Genomic DNA, 21,434 nt, shown 5'->3' on the forward strand with positions numbered 1-21,434 from the left:
CTCTTGACAGAACTGGTGTAACTGGGTCAGGTTTGTAGGCCTTCTTGCTCGCACTCGCCTTTTCAGTGCCACCCACACATTTTCTATGGGATCGAGATCAGGGCTTTGTGTTCGCCACTCCAATACCTTGATTTTGTTGTCCTTAAGCCACTTTGTAACTAATTTGGAGGTATGCTTGAGGTCATTGTCCATTTGGAAGACCCATTTGCGCCCAAGCTTTAACTTCCTGGCTGATGTCTTCAGATGTTGCTTCAACATATCCACAAAATATTATTTTTATCTATTTTATCTAAAATTATTATCTATTTTGTGAAGTGCACCAGTCCCTTCTGCAGCAAAGCAGCCCCACAACATTATACAACCACCCCCATACTTCACAGTTGGGATGGTGTTCTGAGGCTTCAAAGCTTCGCCCTTTTTCCTCCAAATATACCGTTTATCATTATGGCCAAACAGTTAAATTTTTGTTTCATCAGACCACAGGACATGTCTCCAGAAATTAAGATTTTTGTCCCCATGTGCAGTTGCAAACTGTAGTCTGGCTTTTTTTATGGTGGTTTTGAAGTAATGGCTTTCTTCTCCCAGAGTAACCTTTTAGCTCATGGTGGTACATGACTCGTTTTACTGTGGATAATGACACTGTCTTACCAGTTTCAGCTAGTATCTTCACAAGGTCTTGTGCTGTTGTCCTGGGATTGATTCGCACATTTCGCACCAAAAAACGTTCCTCTCTGGGACTCAGAATCCGTCTTCTTCCTGAGCGGTACATTCCCATGTTTTTTATACTTGCGTATTATTGTCTGAACAGATGAATGTGGGACCTTCAGGCATTTAGAAATTGCACCTAAGGATGAGCCACACTTGTGGAGGTCCACAATTCTTTTCCTGATGTCTTGGTTGATTTCTCTTGATTTTCCCATGATGTCAAAGAAAGAGGCTCTGTGTTTGAGGTGTGCCTTTATATGCATCCACAGGTGTGCCACCAATTAACTCAAATGGAATTCAATTAACCCATCAGAAGCTTCTTAAGCTCAGAGTGGAATCATCTGGAGTTTTCTTTTTGTTTAAAGACACAATAAACTTAGTGTATGTATACTTCTGACTTTGATGAAAGTTATAAAATACATAAAAATTATCCCTCGCTTGATTCTGACATTTAACAAATGCAAAAAATATGTTTACTCTGATTTAATGTATGACAGTAAAGAAATAAAAGTTGTGTTTTTTTCTGAAGTGTATGTAAATATCTGGTTTCAAACTGTAACTAAATCTGTCTAAACCCTACAAAGACTACTGTGGATATGCAACTTTATAAGGCCTATAAATGATCAATATGACCAAAACCTTTTGCTGAAAAAACCAGTTGTACACAATCTTCAGTCATCTGATTAATAGTTCATTCTTTTTAGCAAGTAAAGGTATAGTATAATTCTAAAAACACCCCACCTCAGGGGGTCTATTTGCTGTGATATATTTAATGAAATTTAGAAAATAAATACAAGAATAGCATTTATGTTGTTGGTAATATTTTAAGATGAACACTTACTAGACTGAAGAAATCTAGGTTTTCTTATGTCCAACAATTTAATTATTAATATTATTATTATTATTATTTTGTTGAAAAATCATGTTAAAATGTTAGGCTTTAATTTAGAGGAATGTTGATTTTATCTCTCAATCATCATTGTATTGCATTGCATTACAAAAAAATACATAGCTTTGATCATAAACCTAAGCATTTAAATATAATCTTACTATGACATTATTGAGAGATATAGAGTGACAAACAATATTTATAAACATTGAGTAGTCTGCTATAATGTTATAAAATCTCATTAATTTACATTACAGGCCTTTTAGAATTTCATCAACTGCATTAAATTCTATATTTTTGCTCAGTTTGGGCCTCTGAAAAAAATGTAGGTGTTTGTTTCCTCCTCAAATATGAGCTCCATATTCTCCTATATCACTATATGAGCCATAAAAGCCTGATGTATCAAATATGATACTCAACAAAAAACACATAATGCTAACTTTTTTTGTCTAAGGGTTAAATAAATTGTTCCATTAAAAAAAAGAAGATTTTTTATGACTATTATTTCATGTCAGGCATTACAGAGTTAAGACAGCAAAATCATGTGGGGGGAAATAACAGACTCAAAGCAATTCCCATATGCCAAGAAAACAGCAAAAACTTAAATGAATATGCTTATTATTAAAGAACATCTCAATGAGAATTCAAAAGGGAGAATGTATTATGTGTATGTATTAAGCCCATTCCAGCATTAGGCATGGGAAAATATTTAGCTGTTTTGCAGCATGAGCGTCCTGCTGAGAATTAATGTGTGGAAATCCTCAAATTTCCACATAAGAAGATGAAACATGCAAATAGATACTGGTGTCTTGAGACTGCAGAAAGCTCAGCCAATTAGGAAACGCTTCATCTGCATCTGGATTTGTTCATTGTGTCTAAAGAGCACACAAGGAAGCCAACATCACACTGAAAGTATTCCACCATGTGACATCACAGCAGTTAAAAAAAAAAAAAAGTCAGATGACACTGCCTGGGTAGTATATCAATCTTGAACAACACAACCATTCAACAGTTCCTGCAAAACTGTATAACACCAAGTGGAGTTACAGCAGTCCGGTTTTCCAATAATTGCCAGCAAAAAATAGAACATGAAAATCTGAACAAAAAATGATGGAAAGATACTATTCTAATTCTGATGTGATGCAGCCTGAATCATAATGATACCGTGTTCGTTCGTTGACAAGAGGGGAACTGGTCCCGCGACTGAGCCTGGTTTCTGCCAAGGTTTTTTTCTCCATTCCATCCTTGCCACTTAGTTGGGGAAACTTAATATTCAATAATATCTGTGATCTGACTGTACTGACGCTGCTGTATGAGAACTGAACTGAACTGAGCTGGACGATGTCATCATTTTTTTGCAGAACTGCTTTATAGATGAATTGGACTAATTAAACGAAATGCATGAGCCGAAAAGCATAATTTTCATGTTATCATTGTAAAGTTGATTTGAAACAATTTGTATTGTACAAAGTGCTATAGAAATAAAGGTGACTTGACTTGTCTATTTGCCTCATTTATGAAAATATCAATATATTAGTATAGTATTTACAATAGTATCAAAATGCCTAGAAACTGAAGACATTTATGAACAGAACTTTGAATATATCTAGTACTGTGAGTAAACGTTGAGCAGTGTCCTTACCTTGCCCAGTACAGTAAGACAGCTGGGGTCCAACTCAGGCTGCTCCAGTTTGACCACTCCAACCCAGCCGTATTCGTACAAGTCCTCTTCATCGTTGTTGTTACACAAGCCCAAAGGGTGCATCTGCAAGACAAAAAGAATCTTCTTCAATATCTCCTTCCAAATTCTATCCAAAATAAAATTCTGGCCACATACTCTCCCATTTCCAACTAAACGGATTGCAAATTGTTACAAAGACTGACTGAAAGAAGAAGAGATAAAAGAAAAATGTCTTTGAGAAAGGTTAAGTCAAATGTACTTTAAATACAATTAAAGAGAAGTTTAATATTGCTATGCAGAGGTGCACCTTTAAGTGATAAGCATTAACCAGATGTTATTGCGCCATAACTTCATTTCCTTTATAAACTGCCCTATATTGACGTGCCACGCCACACCCACAAGCCAGTGAAGGTGTGGAAACTCTAAAAGGTATGAGTGGAGCAGACATGATCATTACAGTCATTAGATGTGCACCGAACCATTCAAAATAGCGGAGAGTTTAGATATCTTGCAGAATCTCTCCTAGTGGCTCAAATCCCATCTTTAATTTGTCGTAAGTGTGAAATTTTGCGCTTTTGATGTGTTGAAAATTTACAACATGGATGTTTAAAATGAAAATCTTCAAGGAGATAAAACTCTCCTAAAATGAGAAAACTAGGTTAAATATTATATAGCAATTACATAACTTCTGAATTAGGCCACGCTTTGTTTGAGGATGGTGATTTATTACTTTATTAGTGCTATAAGCTTCAGTAGACGACCATTTCACGGACATGTTGCTGGATTTTTTATTGAATGATAGCTTAAGCTCTGCCGGCCTTGCATTCAAAGGTAAAACAAACGGTAAACCTGATTAAAACTCCATGACAACAACGGATTCATCTGCTTTGACCTTAGTGACCTGTTCTCAACCCATAGCTGAGAGCTTCAGGGCAAAAATGAACAAATTGGATTAACACTCTGAAAAGGCTGATTATCATCTTAACTCTTGGATCAAAAGCCACATTAGCCCCCAAGAGCCCTTGGATTCCACATTTGCATAAAAGTTTGCTGATTGTGGCATTTTAACTTATAAGACTGGTGACATATTAAAGTAGCACTGTAGGGTGACACTGATAAACTAATTCCTCATCCAAAAATTCAAGATTATGTTAAGATACTGTGGTTAAATGATGCATTTTCTAATCAGTGACCATCTACAAGCAAAGCATTCCTTTAATGCCTAGAGAACCTTGCATTTCATTGAGGATTGTTCATTGGATTTAATTGCGGTTTTGCAAAAGTGGCTTGTCAGGAGAAGTTAATGATGGCAACTACAAATGTGGCAACAACAAAAAAGGCTGCAGGACATGGCTTGTTTTCTGCAAACACATTTACTAAATTCTTTCTTAATTTCTCCTGTAGTTTAGTCTACTTTTCTGGTAAGCGCTGAGATTCATTCCCAAGCAACACAAATAACTGATGGTTGTTTGTGTAACTGCACTCCCCTTTTTCAACACGCATGAACCAATACTCGTGTTAACACACGAGTACCAGCATTTCCCTCCAGTTCGCCCCAACAAATTTCCCCAGTTGGCCCCCACGACTGGTTGAATGCCCAGTTGCACACTTTTCTCCAACCCAGGGTCCCCCATCTCTCCCTCTCCTTTTTCTGTCCATCATTCTGCGCTGCACCCAACCATCTCTTCTTTTACCACCAAAAGAGGTGTCCCTTGTTCAGCTCCGCCAATCTCAGTGCCTCTCATCTATCCGTCTCCAGTACAGCCGTTCACATGTGTATCTCCTTTCATGGGCAATACTCTCAATGAAATCAACATAACAACAGTCAGCCAAACTTCTCATACCCAGTTCCACCTTAGGCATGATCAGAATAAAAAAAAGGTCAGATAGGTGCAGTACATAAAGTGCTGCAATGGCGTAAGTGATTCTCAATGGAGGTAGCCATGCAAGTTATCTCTCTATACATGGAATATGGATGGCTGCCAACGTGACGCTTTTCTCTCCCCTTTATTTGTTTGTTTGTCTTTCGCTTGCACTAACTGATGATGATAATTATAAAGGGATGATATGTGCAAAGAAAATCATGTCCTGCTTAATAATAGTAATACTAACTCTAAGCAATATTTCTCAGAACCGCGTTTGAAAACAGCAAATGGATAGATTGAACAAAACTGTTTTTTTCCCTCCTCGCCATTGACGAATGAGGGTTGACCTGATTTGGCGTTGGTGAGGGGATCGGAACAGAATAGCCAGTTTAGGCCTTTCCCATCTCAAAGAAAATCAAAACGCCACTCACACCACACACAAACTTTGTCAGGCGCTCAATTCACTGGTGTTTGATCAAGCTTTTCAGCCTCCTCAGCAGAATCAGTCCAGGTAGCAGAGTTTCTATTGCACCTTCATTTTTAGGGTTTTTCTCTGATGTGTTGACTGCGTTTGATAAAACTCTTGAGGGCTTCAGAGAGTCCTGCAATTCAAAGAAAGCAGTATGTGTGCACACATCTGCCTGGGGCCAAAACAGTGGGGGCCAGCTTAAACTAGACTAAAACTCATAAAAATATCATTGCACCAAATAGTAGGGCTGGGTAAAATTGATTTTTCATCGATCTTAATCACAATCTTAATTTGAATAATTTAACAATTTAAATACTGTTTCTTAAAATCCCAAGATCAATCATTTGCTATATAGGCTATACTAATGTGAAGACACAATAGAACAAATATACAAATTAAATAAACAGTGCTCGTTTTTCATGTTTTCCAGTTACAGAAATTGTATAATCAAATGTAAAATAACACTGCATAGTCTTCACTGCATAAATTAAAAATAATTGAGCTTTGTTAAAGCTACAACGGTGATTTTCTCTGTATTTTGTTGTTTGATTAACATTAATGATAGAGAGAGGAGCAGGAATATTAGGCTGCTGTCACACTAAGACCGAAAGCATAGATCCAATATAATGATGCACATCTGTTTTCTTTCTCAAATGTTTATGTTCATGTAAGCCATAAGCGACTGTGTTCATGAGGATATTCACCGAGATGGCATTTTGACATTATTGTGTCTATGAATTAAGTGTACGTGTCCTTTCATAACAGATGCAAATGTGCGCGAATTCCAAATTGAGTTCTCTTTCATGTCTTCTCGCACTAAATTGGTTTAAAATCGCTAGAATGTTTAAACTGACAGGACCTAAAACACTTACAATTATGAACTTTCACTTCATGCAATGAATTTCAATTCTGTCATGAAAACTCTCAGAGAGAATGACATGGTAACAGTAATGGATATGGCAGTGTTAATCTATTTGGTCTAGGCCGAATGGATCTGCTACGCTGCTGCTGCAGAGCAAGTACCGAGACTTGCTACTGCCAATACATTCACAGACTTTGCTGTGAGCATGTAAGACATGCTGCTGCTGCACATGTAACATACATGAAATAACCCCCGTAGCAGATCTATACAGGTGGAGCTGGGCGAGGTGGAAGGTTTCTGAAAGCATGCTGCAGACTGCTGTTGAGCCGCAGCTCATTGGCAGCTGCAACAGCAACCAATCAGCTGCTTCGCTATGTAGATGTCGATGCGATCGCTACCAAATGAGTTTAGGACCAATAAGCCTGCACCATCTAGAATTTCATTACAGAACTTGGTATTAAATTCAAGAATCACATGCATTTCGAACCATGGTGCCTGGTCTGTACGGATCAACTATGATCCCGACTTGACATCGCACATCCTGTGATGTGACTATCGCATTGCAATATCGATGCTACAACTAAATATCGTGGAGCCCTAGATGGTACTCATTTCAGACAATTTAGTGATTGGTAGAGACTATTATTTATTTAGCGGTTGTAATTCAAATCAAAATGATCAAGTAAATACAGTTTTCATTTTCTGAAATCCACGTGAATGGAGAAGCCAGGAGCCATTGCTGACATGCAATCACATATTACATAAGCAAAACTGATTCAATGAGATGATAAATGACCAAATGCATTTAAATAAAAAGACAGTTGACTCAAAGGCTGCAAGACTCAGTGATACTAAACAGAGCTGGTCTAAAATCAAACCAGCAGATAGTAGTCTAAACATTTTAAAAACACACCCCTTCTTATCAGCAAAGCTGACCTAAACGTGTTGGTACACAGAGCAAGCGTTCATGGATCGTGGCTGTGGTCCAGTAGTAGAGAACACAGAACAGATGAGTCGCAGCCACAGGCATGGCATTTAGGTCAAGGCCAGTATCAATTTCACCCACAACAATCAAAAAGCCCAGCTAGCCCGAGGGTACGCTCTGCTATCAAACTCCACTCCATAACCCACACTACAACCACTTTCACTGGCTTCAACTGCATGTAACCCGATACCAAGATTTTTCATAGCTAATTTATGTCCTCTGATTAGTGAGTTTAAAACTAACAAACCTACTTAACCGCAACTATAGTCTGACACGGAAGACATATATCATTCACGCCAACAAGGCCAGAAGTCCATGGACTTCAAGCTGAGAAAGTTTCGTGGAAAAAAATATTTCGTTCTGCAAGGGGCAATTTCTCTCCTTCCTCATGCCGCTGGTCTCACCAACCTCCCCCTTTCCCAGTTCTGACCCTGCGCCCGTCACCCAGCCCCCACCCCCTGCCGCGGGAGTGTGGAATAGTTCCTGGAATAACAGACCATCCTGCCAGGAGAGGTGGGGGAATATTTGATCAAAGCCACAAGCGGGCTACAGAAACCCCCCCTCTTCCCGGGCCCACAGCCACTTAGAGAAACTCTGTCCTCGGCCGTGGCTCTCAGGGCAGCTTTTCAAACAAGGCCAAGAGCCTTTCAAACAAGCAAGAGTGCTGGGAGTTCTCAGTGCCGAGCTGAGCTAGCGAACGCCATGTGCACAGGAGCCTCGGACAATTGCTGGCTTCCCTCTCGAATTGTGTTTTGGTAGTTGACAGAGATAGAGTGGAATACTTCTGATATCCAGGGTTTAGAAGACAAAGTGATCAATAATAAACCATGTTTCCAAGTACTAGAAGCAGCTGAAAAAAAGTTGTTTACAAACTATCAGATAATGGTAGGAGAAAAAAAACGTATTGAACGTTGAAGAAAAATCTAGTCCTTTTAGGCCAGAAACATTCTTTACACACAGCCGTGAGTGGTTAGTCGACTTGTAGTCCAGTTGTTGTTTTTAAACATTTGGTCAACAAACACCACAAGAATGTTTTGGAAAAATCTAGAATTTTTTTTTTTGTTTCATATAATCCAGTCATAGTCAATGTCAGGAAACAGAAAATTAAAAGCGGATTAATAAATCCTAACACATCATATTCATATATCACATATATACGACAAACAATGTTAAAACATGCAGCTGCTCAGAATGACACAAATGCAAAAGTGAACTACGCTGCTACAGAATGTCCAAGTCAAGTTGGGAATACAGACTTTATATAACAATGCACTGAAACACAAACTATTTTAAATTACTTTTAAACTATTTGCAAATTCTATTAATTGAAAATTTGTATGTGAATGATTTTTATAATATTAAATGTAATATAAATTACATTAATTAAAAATAATTTACATTAGTAAATTAATATTCAAAATTAAATATAGGTTTCATTTTGCACTTTCACTAAAACAAAAAATGGTCTGATATCGTTTGCAAGCCAAACAACTTCATCCACAGAGGACCTGTTTTTTACACTACGAGAGAAAAAGGATGGAAAGCATTTCACGCCAGCAACCGTAGCTTAACGCTGTCCATCAGTTGTGCAGCCGTGTCCTTTGGTGTAGACCGAGAGGTCATTTTCTCTTTAACCCTATGTGGATCCCTGCTGTAGCCGTTGGTCCCTCTCAGCTGTTACATATCTCTAACATTTCCTCATCTATAAAACTGGAAGGCCGTCATGTAATCAAATGCCCACACATAGCGGGAAGAGCTTTGCATTGGGTACACAAGGCAACCCAGCCAGTTTCCTTTTGGCGCTGGTCATCTGAACTCCCACCTACTATCCAAACAGAGGATGTACTCACAGACTCCAACACTATTCTGGTTTGTCTATCGGAAGAGTGTGAAATACTGGAATGGGACAGATGCCTACAGCTTCTCCTCAAACTTGCCCTGGACTATTTATCTTTCGCCTTCTCCCTCTTTGCTTTGATCCCACAGCCATAAAGTTGTCGGACATTTATAATATCACACTCCGATAGCAATGCGTTTCTAATCTGCAAAAGAAGCAATAATCAAAACAAAAATTATTAAAATGGAAGGAATTCAAAAAGCAAAGAAAAAAAAATACAATTGCAAAAAAGTGGAAATATCTGAAGTTAGAGGATGCAGAAATCAAAACCTATTTAGAGATAGAGGGAGAGAAGAGGAGGAGCTTGCCGCTCTGATTGCTTGTGTCTTCTCATTTCCAAAGCACTGGAAATAACTTCAAAGGGGATCGCAGCCTTGAAGAGAGCGCAGATAGAGTTACAGTGTGGCAGCTGGAGAAGCCTTGCAGGTGGGGCCTGCTCTGACGGTGTAATATTATCTCATAAAGGAAGACTGGGCCCTTTTTCAAAGGAGGCGACTTCCTCTCCTTTGTCGTCTAGACAAAAACGATGGAACGACAGTTGCAAAAGTCACCTCTGGCCAACAAAGACTCCAACAACTCTTGCCCAGAGACCATATACGTACCCAAGAAGTAAAGCACATTCTGCAAAGTAGATGACATCATGAAGCACCAACCACAAGCATCTCAGATTTGTTCAAGGTTTAGAGAATAGGTTGTGCATTGGTGGACAATTCGAGGACAATTTGCTTGTATTGTCTTTACAACCAAGACATCTGCACAAACTTCAAGCATTTGGTAGTAACTTTATAATTGGGTACAAATTTTATTAGTCTAGGCATTTCTCGGGAATCAAACCCATTAGTGTTACCAGCATGTTTGAGGTACAGGAACACCAGAAGAGTCTTGAGACCTCTTATGCCATCTCACCAAAAACCATTCACACACTGTCCCCTTGACGACGACATAAGCAAACAAATGGTCCAGTTCAGACTGGAGTGCACACTTAATATCGTGTAAATACTAAAATATGCATCAAGACACCAGCAAGGACAGCTTTAGCAGAGGGGAAGTGACTGGTGAGTCTATTATAAGACTGTGAGTAGGGATTGAAACCATCAATGGTGTGAGAAAGATCTCTCTTATGGAGATGACTATTACTCAAACAAAATGAAACCTACAGTTGAATAGGAACATGATGATCATGAGAAAAGACAATGGCTGCATCTGAAATGGCATACTTCCCTTCTACATACTAGTACCTTCTTCCGGCGAGATTCTGAAGTGTGCATACGATGGACACTTTACTATCCCATGTCGCCACAGAAAAGGATTTGTGAATGGCAGTGAACCAACGTTACTGACGGTGGTAGGTCACATGATAATGACAACATGGCGAATATAGTACATTCGGATTAAGTAATACACGCATTCATAGTTCATACTATGTTGAATATACTTTTTTAGCAGTCGCAAATACGTGTTAATTTAAAATAAGTACCTACTCAAGAGAGTATGCCATTTTGGATGCAGCAAACATAAGTTGGATTTAAATCCAATCATGCAAATAGTTTTTAACAATATCGAATTCAGAAAATTGAATAATTTTCAGGGCTTAGTAAAGCTATGCCGTTGGTAGTTCTGTTCATGATGTATTCTATACAAGTTCAATCAAAGCAATAATAGAGCATGACACAAGCAAAGTCAAGGTCAAGTCTCTTATGCATTTATTTGATCAAAATACAGTAAAATAGCCGCTATCAATACGCGGGTTATTGATATCAGCTTTTGAATAGGCGCTCGCTTTTTCCTTTCACTTTCCAATTTGCGATTACACATGCTCTGTGTGTAGGGAGCGCCTCTACTGGCCACACATTTAACAAGATATTTATCAATGACGCTCAGGATCTGTTGCACACCAAATCCTCCGACAACGTCCTTTCAGTCATCTCTCTTCAATATCTTTACATAAGTGAAATCATTATTTACTGTAATGTAACCGACTACCGCGGCAAACCTAATCATCTCCCTTTAGGGGCTCTGTAGAATGCTTTATTCATTTTCTGTGTTTTTCACGAAATCAGAATTAGGATTTCTGCACATCCCTAGTCTCTACAATCACTTTTGATCACTTTAATGCATCCTCGCTGACCCTAAACATTTGAACAGGTAGATAAATGACATCTCCCAAATGCATAAATGTAAATCATTATTAAATTATAATGAAATAAACAATTGTACTATAAACAATTAAAACATACATTTTGCTTACAATGGAGGTCTTTTTAACCATGAAACAACTATATCAGTTCACAGCCACTTTACACTATTCAATCTGAAGTGCCACATCAGTGAAAGTAAGAAAACCTTATGACAACAACATTCACACTTCAGCCCAACCTCTAGGTGCAAAAACGAAATCCAGCATAAGTCGAGAGTTAACGTGACATGATTTATGGGCAAGGAAGGCAAAAGTGCACGCCAGAATACTACCACAACTGCTCTTGAAGTTCAGGAGGCGGGTAAATCTGTACCCGGGAGGATTGTAGTCATCAACACCTAGCCTCACCGATGACTTTTGAAGTCCCTCCCTCACTTTGAAGGTCCCGGCAAAGAGGAATGCCTGCACAGGGCCCTTGGAAAGCCCCCAGAGTTGTGGAATGCGGAGCAAGCCACTGCCCGGCCTGCTGGAATGCGATTAGAGCGCTGGAACAGACGAGGGCTCTCGCGCCAAGGAATGGCTGCTGCCACCACCAATGGCACAGCACTGGCCCACTCATTGCAAAAAACATTTCATAGACAAAAAAAAATGGGTGAGAGAGTGGCAGAGGTGGGTGGACGGCTGAGCAAAAAGAAACAAGGAGGTCACCAAAGAAAGAGGCCAAATGTTAAGAACTTTAATACTGTAAAGAAATTTTTCAAATCCAGAAAGCGGCTGATCAAAGACAATTTGTGCCTTTGAAAACAGAGACAAAGAGTTGATTGAAAATTACAGACTATGAAATTATGAATTCTAAAATATTTAACTGTCAAAACTAAAATCAATCATTTTAAAAGCATCAAGTGAATTTGAAATTCTGAATTCTAAAATATTATAGCCTGATTATAATTTATGTTTTGGCCACTAAATGGTCAATATTAAAATTCTATATTATTATTTTGTCTAAAATTAATCACAACATTATAATGTACAGTATGAACTCTACATGAGTTGATATTGCACCAATATATTGTAATTACAGTCCCAGAAACAACACACACAGTTTCTTCACAGTCCTTTTGGTACAAACATCTGCTAAGAACATAAATAAATGAGAAAACTGTGTCACTATAAAAGCATGTAATACACCTCCAAATTTCCACTGGCACAGTAAGGCCACCTCGAGCTGCTCCTTCCCAGAATGAGTAGACTCTACATTCATATTTCCATAGCTCTTGGGTTTTACGTGCATTATGAAACAAGTTCCTAGTGTCTTGTCATTCAACCATTCCAGAAGAACGAGTACTTGTGCTTATCAAGTGCTCGTTTGTGTGGAAAACAAAAAACTATGCCTTTAAAAACTGATGCGTATATATAGTCTGGACAATTCTATTTATACACACGCCCTCTCTTTCACACACATACCACACTGACCTTAACGTCTTACCACTTAAACGAGTGCTGAGACATTGGGTCGGCTCTTGAAAGAGGGAAAGTAAAGCTGAAGATGACTAGGCTGATCCAGAGAGCTCTCTCTTTAAAGGTCATCACCATATAGACCATCTCCAACTGTCTCTTCCTCAACCCATCACAGTAATGACTTATGAGATCAACGGCATGGATGCCTCAAAATGAGCAGGGAATTTTGATTTATGGCCAAGGTCTATAAGGGCTTATACTTGGTTTCTTATGGGATAGTTCAACCAAAAAAAAAAAATCTGTTATCATTTACTCACCCTCAAGTTGTTCAAAACTAGTATGTGCTACTTTCTTCTACAGGACATAATGAAGATATAGAGTGCAACAGTCAGGTTCCGAAAGTAAAAACATTCTTTTTTTTTTTCAATAGGGAAAATGTTTTTAAAAAACTTATAAACAAAGGTTTACGAAGGTTATTTCAACTTATTTTTAAAAACAAATGTTTAACAACTGAATTTGTGGTTAAAAAAATATACATTACCCATCATGCTATACAGATAACTCACCAGAGTCACAGCCTGCAAATCAGAAATCACAGTACTCTCAAATGAAGCACTCTCAAAAATCTTAAATATAAATGCATATTTTGTATTAAACTTAAATTATATCAACAAAGTCAACAAATTGAAATTAATAGTTTTTTATTTTAGCGTTTTTGTTTTGTTATTCACAATGCTTCATTGGATTGTAGTTCTTTCCCTTCACAAAAACAGTGAAGTACACTTTTTGTCCAATTTTCAGATATTTTTTGCTTCCAATAAAAGTTTGTAATGTCGTGATTCACCTCATAGCTAGTTGGTTTGGTTCATGGCTTATTTTTCATAATATCGTCTTTTGTGTTCAACATACAGGTTTGAAACGATGTGTAATGATGACAGTTTTCCTTTTCAGGTGAACTACCCCTTTAAACAATGCACAAACTTATAAGAAGATGGCAGTGTATTACATTCCCTACGCAATTATGACAGCACCGATGCAAATTCACTGGAAAACAGATGAGCTCTTGCGCGACCTGTTTTCAAAGAAAGCAAAAACATAGGTCCCAAGAGACAAACCAGTCAAAATATCCACCCATTCCCTGACAACCTCACACATACATAACTCGACCGCAAGCATCACCCTCCACCCCTCTACACACACATTCATTTGGCTCAGCTGCAATGCAACTGGCTGAGGTAATTCAGCCCACCATCAACCAGAGAATCGTAACAAGCAACCCCTGTGTCAACACCACCTGTCAATTAAAAGAACATCCCCAACATGGGCCAGTCACTGAAAAGCGGGTGGACACAGCCTCATCCAATCACTGGAAGATCCTTCAAAGCTTACTCTAGCCTCTGGACTCGCTCTCAAGTTACAGAGATAAATGCTGGTTGAATGATAGGACTCAAGAATGTGCGGCTATGGAAAATAGCACACTGTATAACCTGAATGTGTATTCTGCACCTCCACAGACCGTTGTTCTCGCCAACTCATCCCCCCCCTTCACTATGCCACTATAGGTTAGATCAGGTTTCTGTTGCCTTAGATTTGTTTTCTTAAGGAGGTTGCCTTATAGAAGAAAACACTTCATTTTCAGGTCAAAGCCTATGGTCTGATTATACACGTGGGACTGGACTGAAGAAATGGCTGGATGGAAAGATTCAAGGCCACATGTGGATTAAATTGAAGATCACGCCCAATTTCATTATGCTTGCATTTAAAGTATGCGAGGACATAAGGCAATAATCAGTTAATGAGGCATAACATGCAGACTTCAGTCTGTTTTTACCGTTTATTGAATTTCCATAAGACTCCAGAGCACTACTGATACCAGTGACTTCTTGCACAGTGTCTAAACCAGACGCAAGAAGCGCGACACGATGCGACAAAAGCAAATAGATCCCATTATAATCAGTCATGCTGTCTACACTGGGCAACAAATATGCAACACAACAAATGCTAGTCAGTAAACTTTTTAGTTTACTGAAATAAAGTTTTTCTGACATACTCCATACGCTTGTACTACTTCTGATACTACAGATACTTTGTGGACAGATTCTAGCTGTTATGCTGTGGTGCGGTCGTGTCCGGTGTAGACACAGTGTCTGTATGGATGCTCAAAATACACTACCGATTTATATTATACTACTGTTCAAAAGTTTGGGAGTTTTAATGTTTTTGAAAAAAGTTTCTTATTCTCACCAAGGCTGCATTTATTTGGTCAAAAAAAGTAAAAACGGAAATATTATTACAGTTTAAAATAACTTTTTATTTTAAATATATTTTAAAATGTAATATATTCCGGTGATAGAAAAAAATTTTGTGAAATGTCAACAGTCATTGCTCCGGTCTTCAGTGTGACATGATTATTTTAATATGCTGATTTGGTGCTCAATAACCCTGGCTGTGAACACAAAGTTTGAAGAACACCATTTATCTGAAACAGAAATATTTTGTAACATTATAAATGTTTTTACTATCATTTTTGATCCATTTAACTTATTTTTGTTGAACAGCCTGCAAGTACTAACATTTTTCATAAAAAAAAAGTTTGAACCAAAAACAACTTTTGAATGGTATATAAAGATTTTTATCATATCAGTAACTATTGGATATTTCATCGAACACAAATTTCTCCTTTCACGTTTACATTAAAAATGGATTCGAATATCTATAAATTAACATTTGCCGAAATGAACAAATTGTATTATTGTTATTTAAATGTTATCTATTGCATTAACTGAGAATTTAATCGACTTTAGTTTGTAGCATTTTATTGTTAAAATGTATTGGAATTTGAATGAAAACAATTACTTGGCAGTATTATCTAGAATTGTAATATCTGTGCATCCCAACTTTTGAGTTTTAGTTGTCTTTGCCTGAAGAAACCCTTTTAGTTCTGTTGATTTTTTTTCCTCTTCCTCTCCCTGCATGTAGCTCCTTTCCTGAAAACTTGAAGGGAGCATGGCTTGATGATATTCCAGAGGAAACAAGTGTTAAAAAAACGCCATTTCCTGGCGTTATGAGAGCAGGACATGGAAAGGCAGGTATAATATAGGAACAGCCAAGGCCTCTGGTATAATGCTTAAGGGAAAATCTTGGACACCATACACAGCAGAACCGGAAGCTATTTGGAAGCACATCAAAACAAGATTTGTTGTATCAATGCCATGGGTGGAAAGGAACAAAGCAGCAAAGAAAGAGATATGCTCTCATTCTACAGGAGGGAAAACATGCAGATTTTAATAACCACAGCATCATTTGTTCATCAATACAGTCATTTTAAGGTTAAAGGCAAATAAATCATATTCCACAGAGCTTTACCACTGGGAGGAAGTCTAAAATGCCCTCAATCTATTCAATTACTCATGTAAGGGAGTATATAGAGATCAGGTTGGACAAGTCTCTCTATGCAGGCTAATACAGTTACACCAATATTTCTCCATGAGAAGAGAGATTTGTGGAGAGAAAAAAAAAACATCTAAGAGATTAACTCCGACTCAGTGGGGCTGAACTCAACAGTCTGTGTTGAGTTCACTGGTTTGCTCACACCCATCCTACCCATGAATGTCTTTGATACTTGACTATAAGGAATCTAGAGGCGTTGCGTTCACTACAAAAGAAACCTGCACTGCTGGGAGAACAAAAAAGGAGTGAGAACCATGTGCGAGTGCCAAGGCTGAGATTTCTCTTCATTCTCCTCCCCACATCCTTTTCACTCGTCTTCCCTCCCCCATAGCAAACATCACCAAACCACTGAATCAGAGAATTCACTCCCCCCAAATGTTTCCACTTCACCAGCTCTCTCTCTCTCTCTCTCTCTCTCTCTCTCTCTCTCTCTCTCTCTCTCTCTCTCTCTCTCTCTCTCTCTCTCTCTCTCTCTCTCTCTCTCTCTCTCTCCTCTCCCTCTCCCTCTCCCTCTCCCTCTCCCTCTCCCTCTCCCTCTCTCTCTCTCTCTCTCTCTCTCTCTCTCTCTCTCTCAGAGTGGCATTAGCATCTGATCCGAGATGGCAAAGGAGAAGAACCACAAATGAAATATTCAACACATCCATCTTTGGATGTTGCTGATGGAGGGATCTAGTGCGGTTAAGGGAGAAGTGTTGGGGGTGGAGGAGGTTTGACTCCCCTTGGAGAGTTTTTTAAACCCATAACATCAGTTTTTTTTTTTCTGCCTCACGGATTCAGAGGCCTGTGCTTGTGTGAAACCAGAAAATTACCTATATTGACATTCATTTGGTTGCTGGTGGTTTAAAATTTTTGCCAAATCAATAAATTTTAAGTTCTCTCCTTGGTCCATGCAAACTAGCGCGACTTGAAATTAAGCTACAAGCATATCAAAATATAAAAGGGAAAATGGAAAACAAAATTCCATTTTGTTAATTCACAAAAGAACAACATATAATGTTGCCAGAGACAAACATGAATGCAGACTTCTAAATAAAATCTAAATAAATTAAAAATAAAACAAAAAAAACAGAAATTTTTAAATGTTAAAGTGAATTTTTACAGTGTTAAAACGAATATTCATTATGAGATTTGCTGAAGACTAGTAAATTATTAGTATTTTAAAGATTGACAAGTGGGTGCTAGCTAGATGATGCCAATGTCCAATATTGCCTATACAAAACTGTCCAAAACTTCAGGGCATGTACGATTTTTAACTTTAGTACGTTTATTTATATATATTATATATATATTATATTTATATATATATCTATATATATATATATATATATAAAATGTTATTATTATAAAGAGGCTGCATTTATATTATCAAAAATACTGCAAAAACAGTAATATAGTGAAATATTATTACAATTTAAATAAACAATTTTCTATTGTAATATATTTGTAAATGTAATTTTTTACTGTGATGTAAAAGCTGAATTTCCAGCATCAATACTCCAGTCATTAGTGTCTCATGATCCTTCAGAAATCATTCTAAAATGCTGATTTGCTGCTCAAGAAACATTTCTTACCATTATAAATATTGAAAACATTTTCGCTGGTTAATAGTTCTGTGGAAACCGTGACTTATTTGTTCATGAAAGTTTGAAATAACAGCATTTATTTAAAACAGATATCTTTTGCAAAATGATAAATGCCTCTGTCACTATTGTATTCATTTCTTTCCCAAAAAACAAAACAAAAACAAACTAATTTTGATTGGTAATGTACAGCATTTCTAATACCGGCCAATCTAAGCACATCCCTAGTGCTTGTCGGCACCTCTTAAGGCAAATAAAACCCATATCAAACACGGGTCGAATGAGACATGAATCATTCAAACAAACAAACAAACAAACAAACATCTAAACATCCTTTCCACTGAGTGCCAACGAATCCCGATCCCTCCATTATGTGCTACAGCTGCCCAGGCAGTCAGACCCCCGCTCTCTCTTAGGCAGCATTATGGAAACATTGTTGAGGAATAGGATGAATGGTATGGCTTTGATCTCTGGCCGTTGACCTGGCAGGCCCTTGTCCCTCCTCCACGTATGCGGCGGCCCACATCAAAACCCTTCGCTCGAGGAGATCAGCTGCACAGCCAGACATAATCCCTGCACGAATTTAATCAGCCATCTCAACGACTCACATTACGCTTTTTAATTAGGAAAGAGTCATTGCTTCGGAATCACACCCAGCCGGAGTACTCGCACTGTGCGGATCTCTAAGTCCCTGTGAGCTTATGTAAAATATAAGATTTCACCTTAGGGCGAATAGAGAGATTTTTTCTTTGACTCACTTTTTAGACTGCAACTCCCTTCTGCCATAGAATAGGTTAGGCAAAGTCCAAGTGGCCATTCCAGTCTACATTCTCACCAAATCTTGATTAAGAAATACAATAGAACAAAGATACAAATGAAATAAACAATGATTTATGTTTTTTAGGTAAGTCTAAGAGTAGGTTACAGAAATTCAATAATCAAATGTAAAATAACTGCATACTGAATAAATTAAATACAACTAATCCTTGTTAAAGCTACAAAAGTGATTTTCTCTTTGTATTTTGTTTTTTAAGACTAATGACAGGCAGCAGCAGGAATATTAGGCTGCTGTCCCTTTAAGACCGAAAGCACAGATCCAATATAATGATACGCATCCATTTTAATTCTCAATTGTTTACGTTCGCGTAAGCCATAAACGACATTTTTTATGAGGGTATTGTCTCACTGAGATGGGCATTTTGACATAATTTTGCATGTATGTGTCCATTCAAGCACAAATAGATGCGGAAGAGAACGGAATTCAGTGTTCAAAATGGCTTGAATGTTTAAACTGACAAGTGCAAATGATAAACTTTCGCTATATGAAGGTTAAAGTTTACAATTGATCAGATTAATCAGTTTCGATGCGTGGTGCCTGGTCTGTACAGATTAACTACAATACTTATACTTGATATCACATCATGCGATGTGACTATTGCGGATGCACACACTGTAATATCGATGCTAAAATGATATATTGGTCAGCTCTAATATATGTGCTACGTATTTCAGAGTAAAGCACAGCATTGTGTTCTTTACATGTGAGCAGCTCATGATCCAATGTTTTTAAGTGTCTCAGAGTGGCTTGTTTTGCAGTAAAAGCTGCTCCACATAAACTCCATCATTAAATCTGCTCTCAGTTAGGGTCACTTGCGTCGTGTATTCGGGAACGCAACATGTGCCAAACATCTTCCCAAATTTTTAATTAGAAGCTCTTATAAATTGGCTGCTGTCAACAAAAGAGACATTTTAAGGGCTCCCTGTGATTTAAAAGCTCAATGGTTTACCAATTGAAAATGAAGAAATGTATATTCCTATAACTATTTGTATTGCAATTTGACATTTGTACTGTTATAATAATAATAATAGTTTTTTCTGTAATACTCATTTTTTAACTACTGTTACTACAACTAAATAATAATATATATTAAAATGTTAAATAATATTGTAATATTTCACAATAAAATTATTTTATTTCAGAAAAAATATTTATCAACTATGATAAATATCAAGTACATCTACATGACTATAACAATAGCTACCAATAATAATAATAATAATAATAACAAAAGCAACAACCACATTAATAGTAATATTAATAATTAAACTAATATATTAGTCATACTGATACATAAATCAAATTTTTTGTACAAATTGTGCAGCCCTACAAACAAGAACAAAAAACAAAACAAACAAAAAAAAGGTGGGGGGGGGGGGGTATGTTCCTAGATGTAATTTTTTATCAGCTATTAGATCTTTTTTATCCAAATCATGCAGCCCTAAGGACAGAACTACACTGATTCTAAAATTTTGGAAGTTTTTTGTTGCTTCTCGATCTAATACTGATCTTTTGTATCTCTTTTAGAGTTGCTTTCCACCCTTTGAACAAAGCTGCAGTGGCAGCTATTTGCAGCAACAAGCAAAATCTGTTCCAACACAAGCCTCTATTCACAGGGCCAGCATCCATCAAAGGAATGGGGGGGGGGGGGGGGGCAACAACAGAGTATCCCATCCTTTCCAACCAGTCCAGAAGTACTGCAAAAATAAATAAATAAATAAATTTCAAAGGCCTCTACAACACCCAAGGCCAGTCATTTCAGTGGACGCCGGATGGAGTGGCCAGTGCCGAAGTGATCATATCAAAAGCCCCCGGGGCCCTGAGTCACCCCCTTCAGTGATCAAACAGGGACCATCCCCACAGAGAAAGGAGGGGGGTGTGAGACCAATGACCAGTCAAAGAAAGACACAAACTGATAGAGAGACCAGCAGTGAGGGAGAGCAGGACAGAGAAAACAAAATGAGGCCCAGGGACGAGAAACCGACCCAAGGCAAACAGCGAGGGGTAGAACACAAAGACAGTGGTTGCCTGGGAGAGAGGGGCTCGCATCAGAAACTATGTCCAGATCAAGACACTCGCCGCTGGGCAGGACTGAGTGAGGTGAGCCCTTAGTGAGCCCCCGGAGGTCACAGAGAACAAAAGAGCAGAGAACTGGAAAAACAGCTGGCCAGAGCAGATCAAAAATGAATAAGGAGGAAGGCATGAAAAGAAAGATCAAAAAGAGTGAGGGACGGAAGGAGTGAGAGGGAGAGGAAAGAACGGACATAGAAGCACATGGTAAAGAAATGGGAAAAAAGGAAGAAATTGAAACCACTTATCTCACTTATTTTTCTCCTAACATCAGCTGATCACTAACATTATCAGCAATTTTGAGATTTTTGGCTTTAGCATCAGCAAGCATGCCACAGCCAGCATGCCAAAAAGTTGTATTTATAAGCATTAACTCTAACATTAAATTTTCTGTGAAAAAAAGATGAATACAAGATAGTTTATGAGCTCTGAAAGGTAAAAAACACTAGGTAATGTTAAGTGCAGCTTTTAAATCAGTAAATCAAGGATAAGCTCTGAAAACTAGCACTGTATCACCGCAGTATACAAGACTATTTGGGAGGGAAAAT

At 37.9% G+C, this 21,434-nt stretch overlaps 1 protein-coding gene across 1 annotated transcript in view; it reads right to left on the reverse strand.

The window, feature by feature from the left end:
* znrf3 (zinc and ring finger 3) overlaps positions 1-21,434 on the reverse strand; it is a 71,731-nt gene that overhangs the window by 26,736 nt on the left and 23,561 nt on the right. Inside the window, exon 2 of the mRNA XM_077241535.1 lies at positions 3,237-3,359. Within this exon, the coding sequence (XP_077097650.1) occupies positions 3,237-3,359 (123 nt within the window). The remainder of the gene's footprint in view (positions 1-3,236; positions 3,360-21,434) is intronic.

Source organism: Siphateles boraxobius, unplaced genomic scaffold (genome assembly GCF_051911475.1).
Source record: "Siphateles boraxobius isolate OS27281-9 unplaced genomic scaffold, OSU_SipBor_1 24, whole genome shotgun sequence".
NCBI classification, from domain to species: domain Eukaryota; kingdom Metazoa; phylum Chordata; class Actinopteri; order Cypriniformes; family Leuciscidae; genus Siphateles; species Siphateles boraxobius.